This window comes from Vipera berus (genome assembly GCF_964194415.1).
Source record: "Vipera berus genome assembly, chromosome: 1".
NCBI classification, from domain to species: Eukaryota; Metazoa; Chordata; class Lepidosauria; order Squamata; family Viperidae; genus Vipera; species Vipera berus.
Window position 1 is genome coordinate 305,514,453 of NC_138202.1, and position 17,203 is coordinate 305,531,655.

At 34.4% G+C, this 17,203-nt stretch overlaps 1 protein-coding gene across 4 annotated transcripts in view; it reads left to right on the forward strand.

Annotated features, from left to right (window-relative positions):
• Nucleotides 1-17,203, forward strand: part of CDC42BPA (CDC42 binding protein kinase alpha) — a 153,821-nt gene that overhangs the window by 113,370 nt on the left and 23,248 nt on the right. For 3 of the 4 annotated variants that reach the window (XM_081335744.1, XM_081335741.1, XM_081335742.1), the window contains 5 exons: nt 3,559-3,678; nt 7,679-7,759; nt 9,034-9,139; nt 10,827-10,963; nt 12,291-12,430. In XM_081335744.1, coding sequence (XP_081191870.1) covers nt 3,559-3,678; nt 7,679-7,759; nt 9,034-9,139; nt 10,827-10,963; nt 12,291-12,430 — 584 coding nt within the window. The remainder of the gene's footprint in view (nt 1-3,558; nt 3,679-7,678; nt 7,760-9,033; nt 9,140-10,826; nt 10,964-12,290; nt 12,431-17,203) is intronic. The other variant, XM_081335743.1, reaches the window with a different exon arrangement.

Sequence of the window (17,203 nt, forward strand, 5' to 3'; positions counted from 1 at the left end):
TTAAATAATGTTTTTACAGATAATTTTTTACAAATCAGATAAATATGTTTCATACACAGTTACAATACTATGCTTGAATCTTAAACATATTAGAGTACAGAGATTTAGCAAACCAGAATTCTGCCTCCCTAATCCATGTCATCATCAAATTATGAGCAGGATTATCAATTCGGTCAAGTTAGTTTGGTTGACATTAAAAAGAATACCAAAATCATGACAAGAACCTATTTGTTTAATGTGATTAGTATTATCCAGTCTGAGAACATTTTATAGCAGTTGGTTTGGCAATTTATGCTTAGTCTAAATGTCTCTCTCTTTCTCTCTCTCTCTCTTAGAATTATTAAGTAGCCACAAGTGAACTAAGTTCAACCCCCTTTGAATGCTATTGACCCTTATCTAACTCTAACCAAATGCTGATCATTAGTTGAGAAGATTCCTCTGCCTAGGCCAGGGGTTGGCAACCTTAAACAGTAAAAGAGCCACTTGGACCCATTTCCCAGAAAAAAGAAAACACTGGGAGCCACAAAACTCGCACGCGCGCGCAAGGGGGGGAGCTTGATTGAACAGTTTAATTAAAAAGAAATAGAGGCCAATGTGCATGAGTTCTCTCTCTCTCTCTCTCTCTCTCTCTCTCTCTCACACACACACACACACACACACACAGAGAGAGAGAGAGAGAGAGAGAGAGAGAGAGAGAGAGAGAGAGAGAGAGAGAGAGAGAGAGATAACAACCTGCAAATTATCTTCCAAGCATTCAGAGATGTGTCTCTCTGTAAATGCATGTATGTATTAGAGCTATGCAAAGTATTCTTGTTGCAAAGCATGATAATGCAAACAAAACACCCTCATAATATTAAAACAGCCACAAAAAGTATTTTAGAAGCCTTGCACAGCTGCCTTTAAGGCTGTCTTTGTTCTCTCTGCTTATCTATGCATGCACAACCACTTCACCTTGGTGGTGGTCCTGTTTGAAATACTGGCTGTGCTTGCATGCAGTTGACATTCCTTAAAGCAGTTGCACCAATCCCTCTAAAGGGCATGGTTGCTTTAATGTTTCAAAGAACGTTGCTTTGCTTAGCCCATAATGCTTTGTGATTCAACATGGCAAACATACCTAATGCCTCATATTTTTTCCCACCACAACAGTCTCTTTCAAATACATGCTACAAGTTAGTTGCACGCACAGTACACACAGATACCCTTGTGTGTGTCCCATATTAAGCAGGCGCTTCCTATTCAATGTTCTCAGATTGAGTTATGCTCAATTATCTGTATCGTGGAAGGATGGATATATGTGTTTCAGACTAGATCTTGGGAACAGGCCTTCCCAAAACCCACCTTCACCAGTGCTAAAGACAGCAGTTTGCAATTCACTTAAATTACAAACACAAACTTTGCATTCTAGTCATTTCTTTTTCCATTCTGGTTTTGGGTGTTTTTTCGGGGGGAAGAAATAAAAATAGTGAAAAGGGGGTGTTAAAAAAACTACCTCTGTGTATGTCTCATAATATTTTATTTCCTACATTTCTTGTCTGATATAATACTCGGGACAGATGGAAAAGATTATTTCAATGCCTGTCTAATATTTGTTGGTCCCAAGTGAGTTTTTCAATAAGTAAAAGAAACAAAAGTTCCTGATGTTCAGTGAGATACAATTTTATATTTAATAATGGTGGAATCAAAGTATAGAAAAGAATTTCTGCTAATAATTGCTGCAGTATTTGAAATAGTTTACATGCAAGTAACAAAGAATTATATTGATGATCATGTAGCATTGATTATAGTCTCTGCAGATTGAAATGGTATAAACATTTTATAAATAAATATGTCAAATAATGCTACGTCTGTAATTTAAAAGAAGTGCTGAGCTGCATTCTGAATTTCAGTTACTGTTTACTTTATGTAAGCACTTGCAATAAATGAGAAATCAAGCATTATGTTAAAATAAAGGAACATAAATTGTTCATTCGCCTTATAAACTTATGGTTTATTCAAGTGGCACATACACATATACATACACATACACATACAAATGTACACAAAGATTTACATGTACATATATATAAGGAAGATTCTTAGGTATGTTTTATCTGCTTTTTTGTGTTTTCAGAACAAATCATGCTCTAAATTTTTTGTTAAACTTAAAAAGTCACCTGCTTTCTACAATATAATTTGTATGAATTCTATTCAGTACAAAATAAAATGCATAGAATCCAGGTACATAACTTCACTACTTTATATTGAAACATTTAATTTTTGACTGACAACCTTAAATAATGACACTGAACTAGAGAAAAAAGAGAGATGTTAGCTAGCTGGAAATCAATAATTTAACTAAACAGAGATCTTCCAAAAAGATTATTTTTTCTTAAAAGATATTTTAATTAATCCAAAACTACAGTGCTTTGGCAATGTAGAAAAATAATAAAAATATGTCCTGTACACCATTCTGCATGTTTCTGTTAAAAGAAACAAAAGAAAATTTCTGTCTATGATTACTTTTCATACTGATAAAAAATAAATTTGAAAACAGAGATTGAGATATCACTGTAATCTTTAGAATGTTATCCTTTATTGGAACAAACCTGATCAATGTTATTTTGTATTGATAAGTGTGGGCTAAGATCATTTTTTTAAACTATATTAAAATGATTTATTTACTAATTAATAAGTTTCATGATACTGTCATGTATTATGACTACTTATTAATAACCTAATATGCTTTATCATGAGTTTTTTGAAATAGTTTATAAACATGAGATTACAATTAACATAAAAAAGAAGCTTCTAAAATATTATTTCCAGATTATAAAAGAATCAAAATCTGTGGAGTCCTTGGTCCTCTCAAGCTTGGTTGCTTGCTTGCAGATGTTTCATTATTCCTCAATGAATTAATATTTATCAAGCTTAATTCTTATAATTGCTATATAAAAAATACCAGAGGCCTACAAGTGTAGCCATAGCTTTAATTTTATGTAAATTGATTTCATTATAAGTATAACTTTAGAAATAAATCTAAAGGTAGATTTAAGGGTAGATTGCATTAAGCTTTACATCAATGCAGTTTTAGAGGAATTATAATTATGCTGATATTGATATCACAGGTATTCAGATTTTCCAAACTATAGGTACCACCTTAAGTTGACCAAATATTTATATATAATAAAAGGTTGGATAAACTAATAATGATTACTTCCTTTTAAAAAAAAGTAATTTGTCTGCATTTCTGTGTCACAGCAAGTGGAGGCATCTGCTCAACATAATATTTGGATGGTAGATCACCAGGAAATCTCAAGTTTGTAGAGTAGATTGCAATGTGTGGAAAACTCTTGAAAAAGGGAATGGTAAATGATTCTGTATTGTTTCCCACAATCGCTGTAAGTCAGGAGCCAAACTTTATTAAAGGAGATTCTACATTTATGTTATTTGCATTTCTATATTTTTGAAAACTGTTATTTATTGAATGTGGCTTCTTAATATTCTTCCCCTTTTTTTCTTTTCCTTTCATTTTCCATTTCTTTTCTTTTGCTTTTTTCTTTCCCTTGGTTGTTTCTCTAGATTGATTCTGTTGAAAATTTTACCTTATCTAATACACCTTCGCGGGATGAAGATATCAAGTATCATCTTCATTCAAGATCTAGGTCCCCTTCCACAGCTAGTGACATTGAACCAATCGAGGTACTCTCTTAGAACATTTGTTTAAGAATTGTCCGTCCCATACCTCAGTGTCAAAGCAACTGTGCAAGTATACTGTGAAGTAAACTCAATTGAATTCAATGGGAATTATATCAACAAATAAAGGTTATATATTCATAGTATGGTGACCATAACATCTTTTCCTGGTGATTTAACTCATCAGGATATTATTATTATTTATTTGTTATGGCCATACAGTCCAGCAGACTCTGGGTGACTTACAAAAAAAAAGAAAATTTCCCCAAACAGTTAACATAAATACATACTGCCTGGACTAAATAATAATAATAATAATAATAATAATAATAATAATAATAATAATAATAATAATAATAATAATAATAATAATAATAATAATAATAATAATAATAATAACAACAACAAGAAGCCCATTAAGCTCAGGTCTGGGACCAGAACCCAGATCTTAAGAGTTTTCCAGAATGTCAGAAGAGAGCTTGCCATTTGTATCACTTTTAGTACATGAGTTACAATATTTTGTCCAGTCACTGCTCTAGAGCAAAGAAAACTTAAAAGCCATTGTTTTACTTTATAATTCTTTTCTCATCAGCATATGGAGAACAAGCTGTGGCCATTATGGAGACAGCAGAGAGAACTTGCCCACTCTCACCTGTTTCTGCCTGTTTCGCACACTCCTTCACGTAGCTAGAAAAGTTAAAATTATAATGCCCAGAGATTATTAATTTTCCTGTAGTTTTTCTAGGATTTCATTATGATCATGGAAATCAAAAAGGGCATTCAGGTAAGTAGTTCAGATAACATGTGGAAAGTTAGTTGACTACGGGAGTTAACCTGAGGATGAATTGATTTGGACATTTAACTAGATTAAGCTATTCACGTCCTATTCCCCCAATGAGCCAATTAAGCATACTGGTAAATAGGCCTAAAGTCTCACTGTCTTTACATAGCATACCTGTTAAAAGATTATTCCCATGATTTTACAAGTTTTTCAATTCAGTCAAGCAACACAAACATGCTGTGTTTTTGGAAGATTTATTTCTGTTTCATATGGAAAACAGATGGCCAAAGATAGGAATAACAATGTTTTGCTATTTGCTTTGCATCTGAATACCTATATTAATGGAATTCATTGGCTCCTGAAAACATTTCTATGTCTGAGCACTAGTTCATATGAGAGAATTAGTTTACATACATAGGACTCAAACATGTTATATGTATGTGTACAGACAAACTCAAATTCAGCGACATATTTTAAATAGTACTGTACGAACAGAAAAATGAAATATAAAATAAATATATGTACACATGTAAATTATCCCTTGGAGTATGGGAGCAAGATAAAACACATTCACATACACATAGATTCTAACTTCTTGTAGTTATATTGTCCATTATAGAAAGCAAATTGCCCATACAGAAAGCAAATACAGGGACAAAATAACAGTCCTTGATACAATACATTGCTGCTATTACTTTCTTTCAGATATCACTTGCATCTAGAGTGAAACAGTATTTCTTTTATTATTCTTCAGCAAGCTGCTGATTCCATTATTTCTTTGCCAAGGAACTTAGCTTTGTAATGTTCCTTGTGCAATTCCTTTCGGGATTCGGGGGTCATCTGCTGTGTTGTAATAGAAGCCTTTCGGTCAGGCTCTATCAAGCCAAGTTTTTAAATATATGCTAATGCAGGGGTTCTCAACCCCCAGTCTGTGGACCAGCACTGGGCCGCGGCATGCCAGAAACCAGGCCAACCAAACAAGCAAAGCCCCATCAGCAGGATGCAGGCAGTACATGAAACCATGCCCCCTCCGATCTGCAGAAAAAACTCTCTCCACGGAACCGGTCCCTGGTGCTCAAAAGGTTGGGGACCTCTGTGCTTATGTCTTCACTGTGGAGCAAAGTTTTTTGTGAAACTGACTAAGGTTTCAAAAATAGTTTGTGATATAGCATAGACTATAAAATATATATCTGCAATTCCGAGAAAACAGCTTATTTTGTTAGCCTGCTAGAAGCACTATGTAATCTCCTGATGGAGGATTGTTTGGTTACTTTTTGGATGGAAGCATTGATCTTCAGAATATTCTTGGACTTTTCACGGAAACCCTAATTTCATATTTCACATGTCACTTTAAATACTCTTTCTTTCTTGCCTGTTTTGATGTTCAAATGTCATCTGAGTATTCAAAACTGGAATACTTTTTGTATCTTTATACTGCAATTATATGCATGATTGCTTTTACTTTAATATAAATCCTTGTTTTAAAATTATTGTTTTACAATTGACAGGGTTTGCAGTTTTAAAGCTATTTAGCTATTCTATGCTATAGGTCCTGAGGTTATTTTCCATTTATAGACATCTCCCATTTGTAAACCAGCCATACTATATAGCTGGTTTCTTTCCTATTTATTTATTTTAGAAAATATTTTAAAAGAATAGAAGCAAAAAGCAAAAAAGTAAGAAAAATTAAAAAACAAAAGGAAATAAATTTACATGCAAGAATAAAAATGTCAAAGTAATCTAGATTAGTCTTCAGAATATTATTTGCCAAGTCAATATTTAATATTTAAAAACAATATCCAGTGTAATCTGAATCATAAATTAAAAAATCATTCTGATTTATGTTTTTACATAAGTTAGCCTGGTAATCACATGCTGTCACAATTATCTGTAAAATAGAAGAGTAGTTATAAATAATGTAACTTTTTATCATGGCACATTAACATTGACCTTGACCTTGTTAACAGATAACTCAAGCATATTTATTTTATGTATATATTACATTATATGTACTATATTATATTACATTTTAATATAATAATTACTTAAAACTTACACATTTTTTCCTCATGATAGACAAAGCAGTTTATAACAACGATAGTGCTTCAGAAAAGTTTATGTTCCTTTGACAATATTTTTATTTAATAAAATAAAAAAGAAGTGTTACCATTGTATTACTGGCACATGCTACTGACCTATATCATTTTATTAAACTCCTTGGCTGCACTTACAAAAATATTTATCACACAGATCCGTCATATAAAAGCCTTTAGTTAATAACTGCCTGAACTTCTTAGATGGTAGATGTATGATCCAGTATTGGTACAGAGGTAATCAGCCAAACATCAGCTTCATGAATACAGTTAAACTGTGTGTATGTTAGATAATTAACAAAACTGCAAATGTTGGAAAAGTGCTTCACAGTGAATATTGCTACAAATGAAACATCTCTCCTCGAGAAATAAAGCAGCTGTATGGTTGGAATGGTCAGCATGACTGCCTGAAAAGCTTTTTTGGAGTCTCCGCATGCATGTTGCATGGACAGCTGCATTGCTTTGCTGGCAGCCCCAGGGCAAGTGCTGTTTGATTAACAAAACATTTTTATTACATGCACATCTAAAAGAATAATCCTCAGAGTCGCTATGTAAATTTTATGCTATTTTTCTCCCCATAGAGAGGTTGTAGTGGTGGTTAAGGTGCTGGCCTAGAAACCAGGAGACTGTGGGTTTTAATCCTGCCTTAGGCATGAAAAACCATTGGGTAACTTTCAGCCGGTCACTCGCTCTCAGCCCAACTCACCTCACAGGGTAGTTATTGTGGGGAAAGTAGGAGGAGGAAGGAGTTTTTGTATGTTCTTCACATACAAAGTTGTATATTGAAAAGAAAATATATGAATAATATAATAATAATTGTTACCGATAGTTATATATGTATGTGTCTATGAGTATTTGAAGCTTTTCCAGTAAACCAATCTCTTAAAATACATTTACTTTGATGCAGTCAGTTTAGTTATGTTAAAGGCTGTAAAGCATTTAAATATTTTGCAAGTGAGGAAAATCTCAACATGTTACCCAAAGTAAATGCTTTTTTAAACAATATTATATGCATATTTCAAATTCTTGTGTACTTTTTGCACCAGTTTGCTTATATCAACACCATTTAACAGTGGGGGGTGTGGGCCGATTAATATTAATATAAATTAATGTTCACCATATATGTGTTCAGGTTTCAGATCATCCACTGCGTCCAGTTCAGACACCGTCCATGAGATCACCATATAGTGGTTCAGGACTCTCTGTGCCAAAGGTATTGAATCATATATTCCAATTAGAAGCTATGCTAAAATCTTAGGCTATTCTTATACAGGTCGTCATTCACGTATGACCACAGTTGAGCTTGGAATATTGGTCATAAATCATTGCCGTGATAAGTTGAGTCCACATGACTGTACTTGATGTTTCAACCATTTTTACAATAGTCATTAAGTAAGTCAGCACAGTAATTAAGTAAATCATATATCATTAAGCATATCATGTGGTTGTAATTCCAAATCCAGCTTATCCAATGGATATTTTTGTCAGAAAATAGCACAAACTATTGTAAAATATGATCATGTGACCACAGCCATTTGCCAAGCACTCAAAATATGACCATGTGACCTTGGGGGCAATGTGATAGTCATAACTTTGAGGACATAACTTTTCCCGAGTCAGTCATAATTTTGAACTTTCATTAAGCAATCAGTAGTCAAGGATTACCTGTGTCTACTTTGTTGATCCTCTATCATTTACTTATGAATAAGAATGCTGTTAGTATCAGTAAGAACTAAACCCACTTTGGAAGAAACAATTCTACATGTTATGAGTGTTCAAATATTTAAAAAGCAAGAGAGGTCACGTCCAACTTAGACAGCATTTATTTCCTTATACCAAATTTGAAAAAACTCGCTGTGTGCTGGACTAAATGTTATGAAAGGAAACAGATTATATATTTCTTTAGTCACGTGTACATGATTTCTACTTCATTACAGAAATGTAATAACTTATTCTCTGTTTGAGAAGCATTACAAGGATGCAAAATACGTTACTGATCATCAAATGGTCTTGAAAGCTAAAGGAAAAAACCCACATTTGTTTCTGCATAGTTTAATAATAAATAATCTACCAATGAGTTTTGTGGTGCATTAGATATTAGCCTACTTTGCTGTGAAAAAAAGAAATATAAAACACAAGGTAACTGTTTTACCTGTTCCTTTTTTGGACAGTGGTCCACTGATTTTGAACATTTGTTTAATTCCTTAGACAGTATCTATCAAACACGTAAGATGTAAAACTATTATAAAATTACATACCTAACTTAATAGTATCCTATGGGGTGATGATTCTGTTCTCTGAATGGAACTGATTATGATTAAACAAGTGTAAGAAATAGGAATGGCTTGAAAATTGTAAAACTGAAAAATAAACTCTGATTTTATTAGTGCAACAAAATTAAACTATTTATATAATATGTGCCAATTTAAAAATGATTTTTATTATCAAAGTGCTGTCACCTAATCAATACTTCTATTTGTTTTACAGCCTAAGGCCCATCAGTTTGTAGTAAAATCCTTTAATACCCCTACCAAATGTAATCAGTGCACATCATTGATGGTTGGGTTAATAAGACAGGGCTGTACCTGTGAAGGTAAGGTCTGGCATCTGTTTGTTTTTACCAAGAAGTCTATTTATTATATGATAGTAATTACATGTTAATGCCATTTTTTAACTATGTTACACACTTGTGGCAAAAAAAGTGAAGAACAACTAGCTATTTTAATTACCTTTTAAAGATTCAGGGACAAATTTCCTTAGCTTAGTATAATACAATATAGTTGAATATGTCATAATACTGTTTTAGATTGGTGATTGCAATAGGTGATACTGAGACAACCAGTGATCTGAAACACCACATTGAATGGTCCTTGGTTCCAGTAATGAAATATTTTTTAAACGTGTAGAGAAAAATCTGAACATCTGTTTTGTTGGCTTCAGCATTGAGAGGGTTTTACGGTTGCTGAACCTTGTCTAAAACGAGGCTTTTCAGTAAACGAGCAGCTGGGTCAGCAGAAAGAAATTAAGTGAAAACAGAGAAACTTTCCCTTTGTAGCCTCTCACTTGTACTCAAACCATTCGAAGCTTGAAGAACATGATTATATGTATGAAGATGCATATGTTAATAGGACAGAAATGTTTATCACCCGGATTTGGACTCCTAGAAATTTCATATGTTGCTGTAGTTCAACATACGTGAGAGGGTAGGCTGTTCATTTTATCAAACTGAACAAAATATTTTTATAATGAACTTTTCTTTATGGGTGTTCATTTTAGCTCAAGAGAGTAGAGCTGATAAGAATGATGTGGAAGGATATATATGAAACATCTAATTCTTTTAAAAAGTAATTTTTGAACAAAAATTCAATATCTCAGATAGAATAGAATAACAGAGTTGGAAGGGACCTTGGAGGTCTTCTAGTCCAACCTCCTGCTCAGGCAGGAAACCCTATACTAGGCATGCCAAACTGCCAGCCCGCAGGCCGGGTGCGTCAACGCCAAAACCGTGCCCACCCCATTGCCGGCAATGGGGAACAAGTCGCAATACGTCGTGCTACATCATGTGACGTCGCAAGTTTGACATCCCTGCCCTATACCATTTCAGACACATGGTTGTCCAATCTCTTCTTAAAAACTTCCAGTGTTGGAGCTTTCACAACTTCTGGAGGCAAGTTGTTCCACGTCAGGAAATTTCTTCTTAGTTCTAGGTTGCTTTTCTCCTCGATTAGTTTCCATCCATTGCTTCTTGTCCTACCCTCAGGTGCTTTGGAGAATAGCCTGACTCCCTCTTATTTGGGCAAACCTTGAGATATTGGAACACTGCTATCATGTCACACCTAGTCCTTCTCATTAAACTAGACATACCCAATTAATCAGACAATAGTTTTATATTAATTTCTTATCCAAATTCTTAATCTGCACTTTATAAATTAGCAATTTAAATGTTGCAAAAGTATAAACCTTCATCAGAACATATATATTTGGAACTTCTGTGAAATGGCTCATTTCAGTTGTATATAACTATAGTTTTAATAGTCCAGAAGGTATTAGTGCAGTGAATGTGAATGTATTCATCAGGAAATAGTACTCCACTACATGTTTATCTATAGCAAATCTTCCTTCTCTGAGTTAACATATAGTAGGCACATAGTTCCATTGGGCAAGAAAAATTGATGAGGATATTTGTGTTTATTACTGATTTTCATATTAGTAAAATAAGTATTACATAATCAACAAAGATAGATATACATTTTAATTACAAATACTATCTTTCCTCCCAGTCTGTGGATTTTCGTGCCATGTGACCTGTGCAGACAAAGCACCAGCAGTATGTCCCATCCCACCTGAACAGACGAAAGGTCCTCTAGGGATTGATCCACAGAAAGGAATAGGAACTGCTTATGAAGGGCATGTCCGAGTAAGTCTAAGAAAACCTGGGTTGTTGGTTTATGTTTACCATTGATATTCATTTTTCTCAGCCTCTCTCTCTCTCTCTCTCTCTCTCTCTCTCTCTCTCTCTTAAATGGGAATTTCTTATCATTTTTACAACAAAAGTGTATACAGTGTGTGTGTGTGTGTGTGTGTGTGTATGCATACAATATGTATGTATATGTATATACACACTCAAAGTAAACCGCAAGATGTCTGCTACTGTTTCGGAGAAAAAGCTAGGAGTTGGTAGTTTTCAGTGCACTTCCATACTGTCATTGGTATTGCAATTTTGTACCAGTGTGCTAACATCTATCCTTCTGTACTCCATTATCCTATGAAGGTGGCCAGTGCTTCCTCCCTCTGGCTAGTGGAAGGGCATGAAAAAATGTAACCAGCTAATACCCTAAATCTATGGAGATTCTCAGTCATCCAGGTCATAGTTATCCCAAAGGTGCTTTTTCACAAGGCAACTGGATTGTCTTGTTTTTCTTTGAAGATGTTTCACTTCTCATCCAAGAAGCTTCTTTAGCTCTGACTGGATGGTGGGGAATGGAAGGATTTATACTCCTTGCACACAGCTGGTCATTTGCATTCTTTTAGAGATTTGTTGAGGCCACCTGGAGGTTTATCTGGGTCATCAGGGTCACCCGAGTAATGCAAATGGGTGTGGAACCTTCTTGGAACTGCTGAAAGGACTGTGTTGTAGATTGGAGATAGATGGAAGTCGTATCCCTCCCCCTCTGTTGAGAAAAAGCACCTTTGGGATAATATTCCAAACACACACTGATTAATCTCATGTTTGCTTTTCTCCATGAGAGAAAAGAAAGTGGGGAAAAAAGATTACACTGTATGGTTACTAAAGATGGTGCCCTCCAGAGTGACGGGAGAGGACATGAACTGGCACAACTACAAGGTGCCTTCGCTGCAGAACAGAATAAGAAATCCCAAGAAATGGGAGAAATTATGGACTCTTGCCAGTGAGAACCACCTGCCCTATATACTTCCAGAAGAAATGCTACACCATTTTCCATGCTCCCAGACCCATTACTTTGTGGGAAATTGGAACTAGCATTGATCTTAGATCACTGCATGTAGAAGTGGCGTCAGCGTCTTCACTGCTCTATTTGAAGGAAGGCATGACAGTTAAGTAAGTTTATTTTTACAGTATAAATGTATATCTGATTGACTTGCTGAATGGCTTCTTGTATAAATGTTGAAAGTACATTTTGCACATTATGCTTAGGTGTTAAAATTGTTTGCCTGTTTTGATTTTTTTGCATTTAATTAAATTAATGTGATTAATTTCATTTTAGATCCCTAAGCCAGCTGGAGTGAAGAAAGGCTGGCAGAGAGCCCTAGCTGTTGTCTGTGACTTCAAGCTCTTCCTTTATGATATAGCAGAAGGAAAAGCATCCCAGCCCAGTGTGGTGGTTAGTCAGGTTCTTGATATGAGGTAGGAATGGCATGCTTTAATACCCAAGGCAGCAAATGCTCCTCTTTTGAGTCTCTGCTGGTATAAATAACATAAAAGTCAGCCATTTTCCTATAGCCTATCTCTTTTTGATAAGCTGTACTTAAAAGAACCTCAGCAGTAGCTGTGGTATAACATGGAACTATTATTGAGCTTTAAATAACTGAAGTTTTAAAATGAGAGTGATTGTTGCTTCAGGTAAAGAATCATATCTCTCTTTAAATGGATTTATTATTCACAATGCATTATTATATTCACAATTGGCCAGCAGGACTTCTTTTTAAACACTTACTAATTGCACTTAGATAAAGTGGTGCTTAAAAGTTTGTTAACCTTTTTGAAATTTCAGTATTCCTGCATAAAGATGACCTAAAATATAATCTATTTTCCACAGAATCCAAAAACTAGAAAAAAAGAGAACCCAATTAAACAGATGAGTCTAAAATATTATTCTTGTTCATTGATTTATTGTGAAAATGATCTAAAGCTCTCTATTTATGTGTGGGAAAAGATGTAAACTTTTGCTTTTAGTAACTGATGTGTCACCCTTGGCCAGCAATAATTTCAGCTAAACATTTCTGATAACTGTTGATCAATAGAAGAGAATATACTGTTTGTAGCTCAGGGTTGAATTGTGGAGTCGGTGATCTTTGAGCTTAGTTGTTTGTTTTCAGATGGTTTATTAGCTGACTAGCTAACTGGTAGGCACTGATTCAGGGCATCATTAGTGCATCAACTAATGCAAGCAAACAATGAAGCTCAGAGAGCGCCATAGACCCCATAAGTGTCAATTAGTTGTGCATATTTGTTAGAAAAAAATTAAGCCCATGTCTGCCTTCTTTAGGACCTTCTACAACATTCCTGCAGAATTAAGGTCAGGACTTGGACTTGGCCATTACAAAACATTAAATTTCTTCTGCTTTAAACCATTCTTTGTGTGTATGTTTTAGATCATTTTGCTGCATGACTGACTTTCTCTTGAACTCCAATTCATGGACAGATATTCTGATATTTTCCTGGCACAATTAAGAACTCAGAGGTCCATGGGAAGTCATCCTGTCCAGAGGCAGCAAAACAGGCTCAAATCATGATTTTGCCACTACCATGATTTTTTTAGATAGGATATGGTTCTTATGCTGGAATGCGGTGTTTGTCTTTCACCAAATGTAATGCTTTTCTTCTTTTTTTATATAGATATTTTATTGGTTTTTAACTATAACAATCTCCAGTGCCTGGTATAAAGCGTATTGTCTTGGTTTATATTTTAACAAAAAAAAAAAGGATAGTAATAATTAGTTAACAGTCAATAATGATTAAATTTGATAATTCCATAATTAATATATTAATTACTAATACATTTCTTTGATCTTCCCTTCTCCCATTTGTATTTTCCTTCTTCAACCTTAGCCAAAATATAATTCTTAATATTTTCAATATATAAATGATTAGGTATAGACATTTTTTATATTTATACAAATAACAATAATCTCTCTATATAACATTTTTTTCAGCTTATATTATTCTCATAACCATCATCTCATTAGTTCAGCATACATCCTATTTTTATCATTTTTGTTCGGTTAAATTTGCATATATTCAATCCAATTCTTATCAGTCATAATTTCTTCATATTAGTCATCTCACAGTCTAAATTTTCCCATTTAGGTACATCATCCCAATATTTTACGTCATGCATTATAAAAATGCTGTAGTTTTTGTCTGTCTTAGTGTATAGATGTAACATCCTTTTTTAATCAGTTTATATTTTAATTATATATTAATAAAAGTTACATCAACCTACTATTTTAACATTTAATATAGTATGTTTTATAATATAATTACTTAAATCTCATTATCCTTGTTATTAGGCCCCTTTTTGTTTGATCTTCTCTGTTCTTTTAGCCATATTCAAACAAATGTCCATCTGGTAGGGAGAGTCAAATCTCTTGTATCTGTCTCTGATCTTCTTCTTTTGCCAAGTAATTTTCCAAGTTGATATAATCCACTTACCCAACAGTTCCTGTATTTTTACAAATATTGTTGGGAGTACAAAAGATGGAGTAAGTAAGATAAAAAATTTATGTTCCCCCAAACTTTAATAGTTCTCCTAATAATTCCAATTTTCTTGTTGTATCAGAACCTTATAGATTTTTTCCTGTTTGTGTCAAATTGTAATTCTTTTCCTTTGTTAATTCATCAATTTGATCATACCCTTCTAGTTTGTAATCTGCTGTCTGATTTGTTTGTTCCTTTGTTGTTATTTCCTGGGTATTTTTTAATTGTAGATTTAGATTGGAAATATGCTTATTTAAATCCTCAGAGTTGTTTCAAATTTCACCGTGGTTTGAATCTCTTGTCATTTGTATTTGTCCTAACATTACATATATTTCCTCTGGAAAAGTATTTATCCTGTTTCTGGAGGGCCTTGATTTTCCAGGCTAAGTCCTTTAGGAAAAAATATTGAATGTGGCATTCTGTCATTTTTTTGATACATATGTGATATCCATGTTGTCTCCCCCCTTCAAATAATCTTTCATCAATGTTTTAATTCAAAAGTCAATTTATCAGTCAGTAAAAATTACAGATTCAGTATATTAAGTCACTTTAAATCCTGCAAATTCTCCTCCAAAAGATTAGCCAAAAAGCCAAAGGTTTTTTTCTCCATAAATAGTTCTTAGGTTTAAGCAACAGACCAGGTGTTTTGTTTTGTTTTTTTCTTTCAAACACTTTTTAAATCTTATAACTAGCTCTTTCTTTGTTCCCAGCTGTCTTCAAGGTTATTTGCAATTCAAAGGAACAATTTTTTGTTTCTGGGCATTCTGTCAATTTCTGAGTCCTTATTGTTAGTGTACTATTCTTTGATTCTCCACTAGGTGTCAGCAGTTATTTCTTTTTTCAGTTTTTCTTTCTATCAAAAAGTTATTTTTGTTATATATTTTTATAATTCCATAAGAATTTTTTTAGGGTATAATCTTGATAGTTCTTTAGTTCCTAGATTTGTCCAGACTGAAATATTTTAAATCAAATTTTAGTATATCTCTTTCAACCTTTTATGTTAATTCGCTGCTTCTGTCTCTAAGGAAATGGGGATATAATCCCCTCCCTTCACTTCTGGAGGTTTTCTTGCTTTGGGGATCATTTCAAGGATTTAAATAGTAGATAGAAGAAAGAAGATCAGTACTCTCACCAATTCCAAGCACGCTATGTTTAAGTTCATGCTCTGGGACTTCGGCTGCAAGCAGCTTGGGCTAGATGCTGATCTCACGCTAGCCTTTCTACTGTCAGGTTCAGAGGGCTTTCCCCGGATCAAATGAAGCTGTTGCCATCGCTTCATGATCGATGGGGCGCCCCCTCCTTCATAGTCATCTCTCCGGGGCAACTTCGGACCCATCTAGGGTCCTCCAAACAGGAAGAAACTAGCCGTGTGGAGCAGAGGTCCACATCTCACGTGGCCATGCGCTGCAGATGCAAAAAACAGAAGTCCCCAAATGTAATGTTTTTCATTCACGCTTCAAAATTTTATTTTGATCTCATCTGCCCACAAAACATACTTCTAATATTTTTCTGGCTTATCCAATGTTCTTTTGCAAATTGTGTAGGGGCTGCAATGCTCTTTCAGAAAAGTAGTGACTTTCTCCTTGGAACCCTTCCATGCACACCACTGTTGTTCATTGTTCTCCTGATAGTGGTCTCCTGTCCTCTGACATTCACAATGCAAGACAGGCCTTTAGTTCCTTAGACATTACCCTGGTGTGATTTTGGTTGGTTGATCACTCCTGAGAGGGTAACTCTGAGAGGGTTGAATTGCCTCCATTTGTGCATAATCTGCCTGATAATGGACTAGTGGGTTTTAACTCCTTGTAATAGTTTTGTAAGATTTTCCAGCCTGGTGAGCATCAACAATTGTTTTTCAGAGGTCCTCAGAAATCTCCTTTGTTTGAGCAATAACACACATTTCCGCATAGCTGAATTGTGAAGTTCAGACTTTGGTAGCAAACACCCAGAATTCTTTTATTTAAATAAGGCAGCACCTACCACCCTCACACCTACCATCCCGTTGACTGAAACACCTGGTTCTAATTTCCTCTTCAAATGAACTGATAATCCTAAAGATTCATATACTTTTGCCACAACAAATATGTCACTTTGGATCCTTTTCTACAATAAATAAATGAATAAGTACATATTTCTTGATTCCTTTGTTTAATTGGGTTTTCTGTATCTACTTTTAGATGTTATGCGGAGAACAGATCACATTTTAGGTCAATGGGCAGCTATACAAATATGATGAATAAATAAATAAATAAAATTCCAAAGACTTAAAAACTTTTAAGAGTTGTAGAAGTATAGAGTTGTTGCAAATAAAATTTCAGATTGAGAGCTGAAATATCTTCAAGATAATAAAATTGACTATGTGGTCTTCAGTGTTGGGGATATTATAGCAATATTATTTTGAAATTTTCTTTCAAATGTAGTAAATAAAAGTTTTTTGTTGTGACATTTCGAGCAGGGCTATTGATTTAGCTTTCACTCTTATATTTTAACCCCTTATAAGAGTGGTGGCGAACCTTTTAGAGACCGAGTGCCCAAACTGGAACCCAAAACCCACTTATTTATCTCTGGGTATAGGTGGGCATGGCCTACTGGGTGGGTGTGGCTGTCATCATGGAAGATTGGGTGGGTGTGGCCAAGGTGGGTGTGGTCACCTCAATGTCACTCGTGGGGAGGGACACCTGTGGGGGGCAGCTGGTTGAA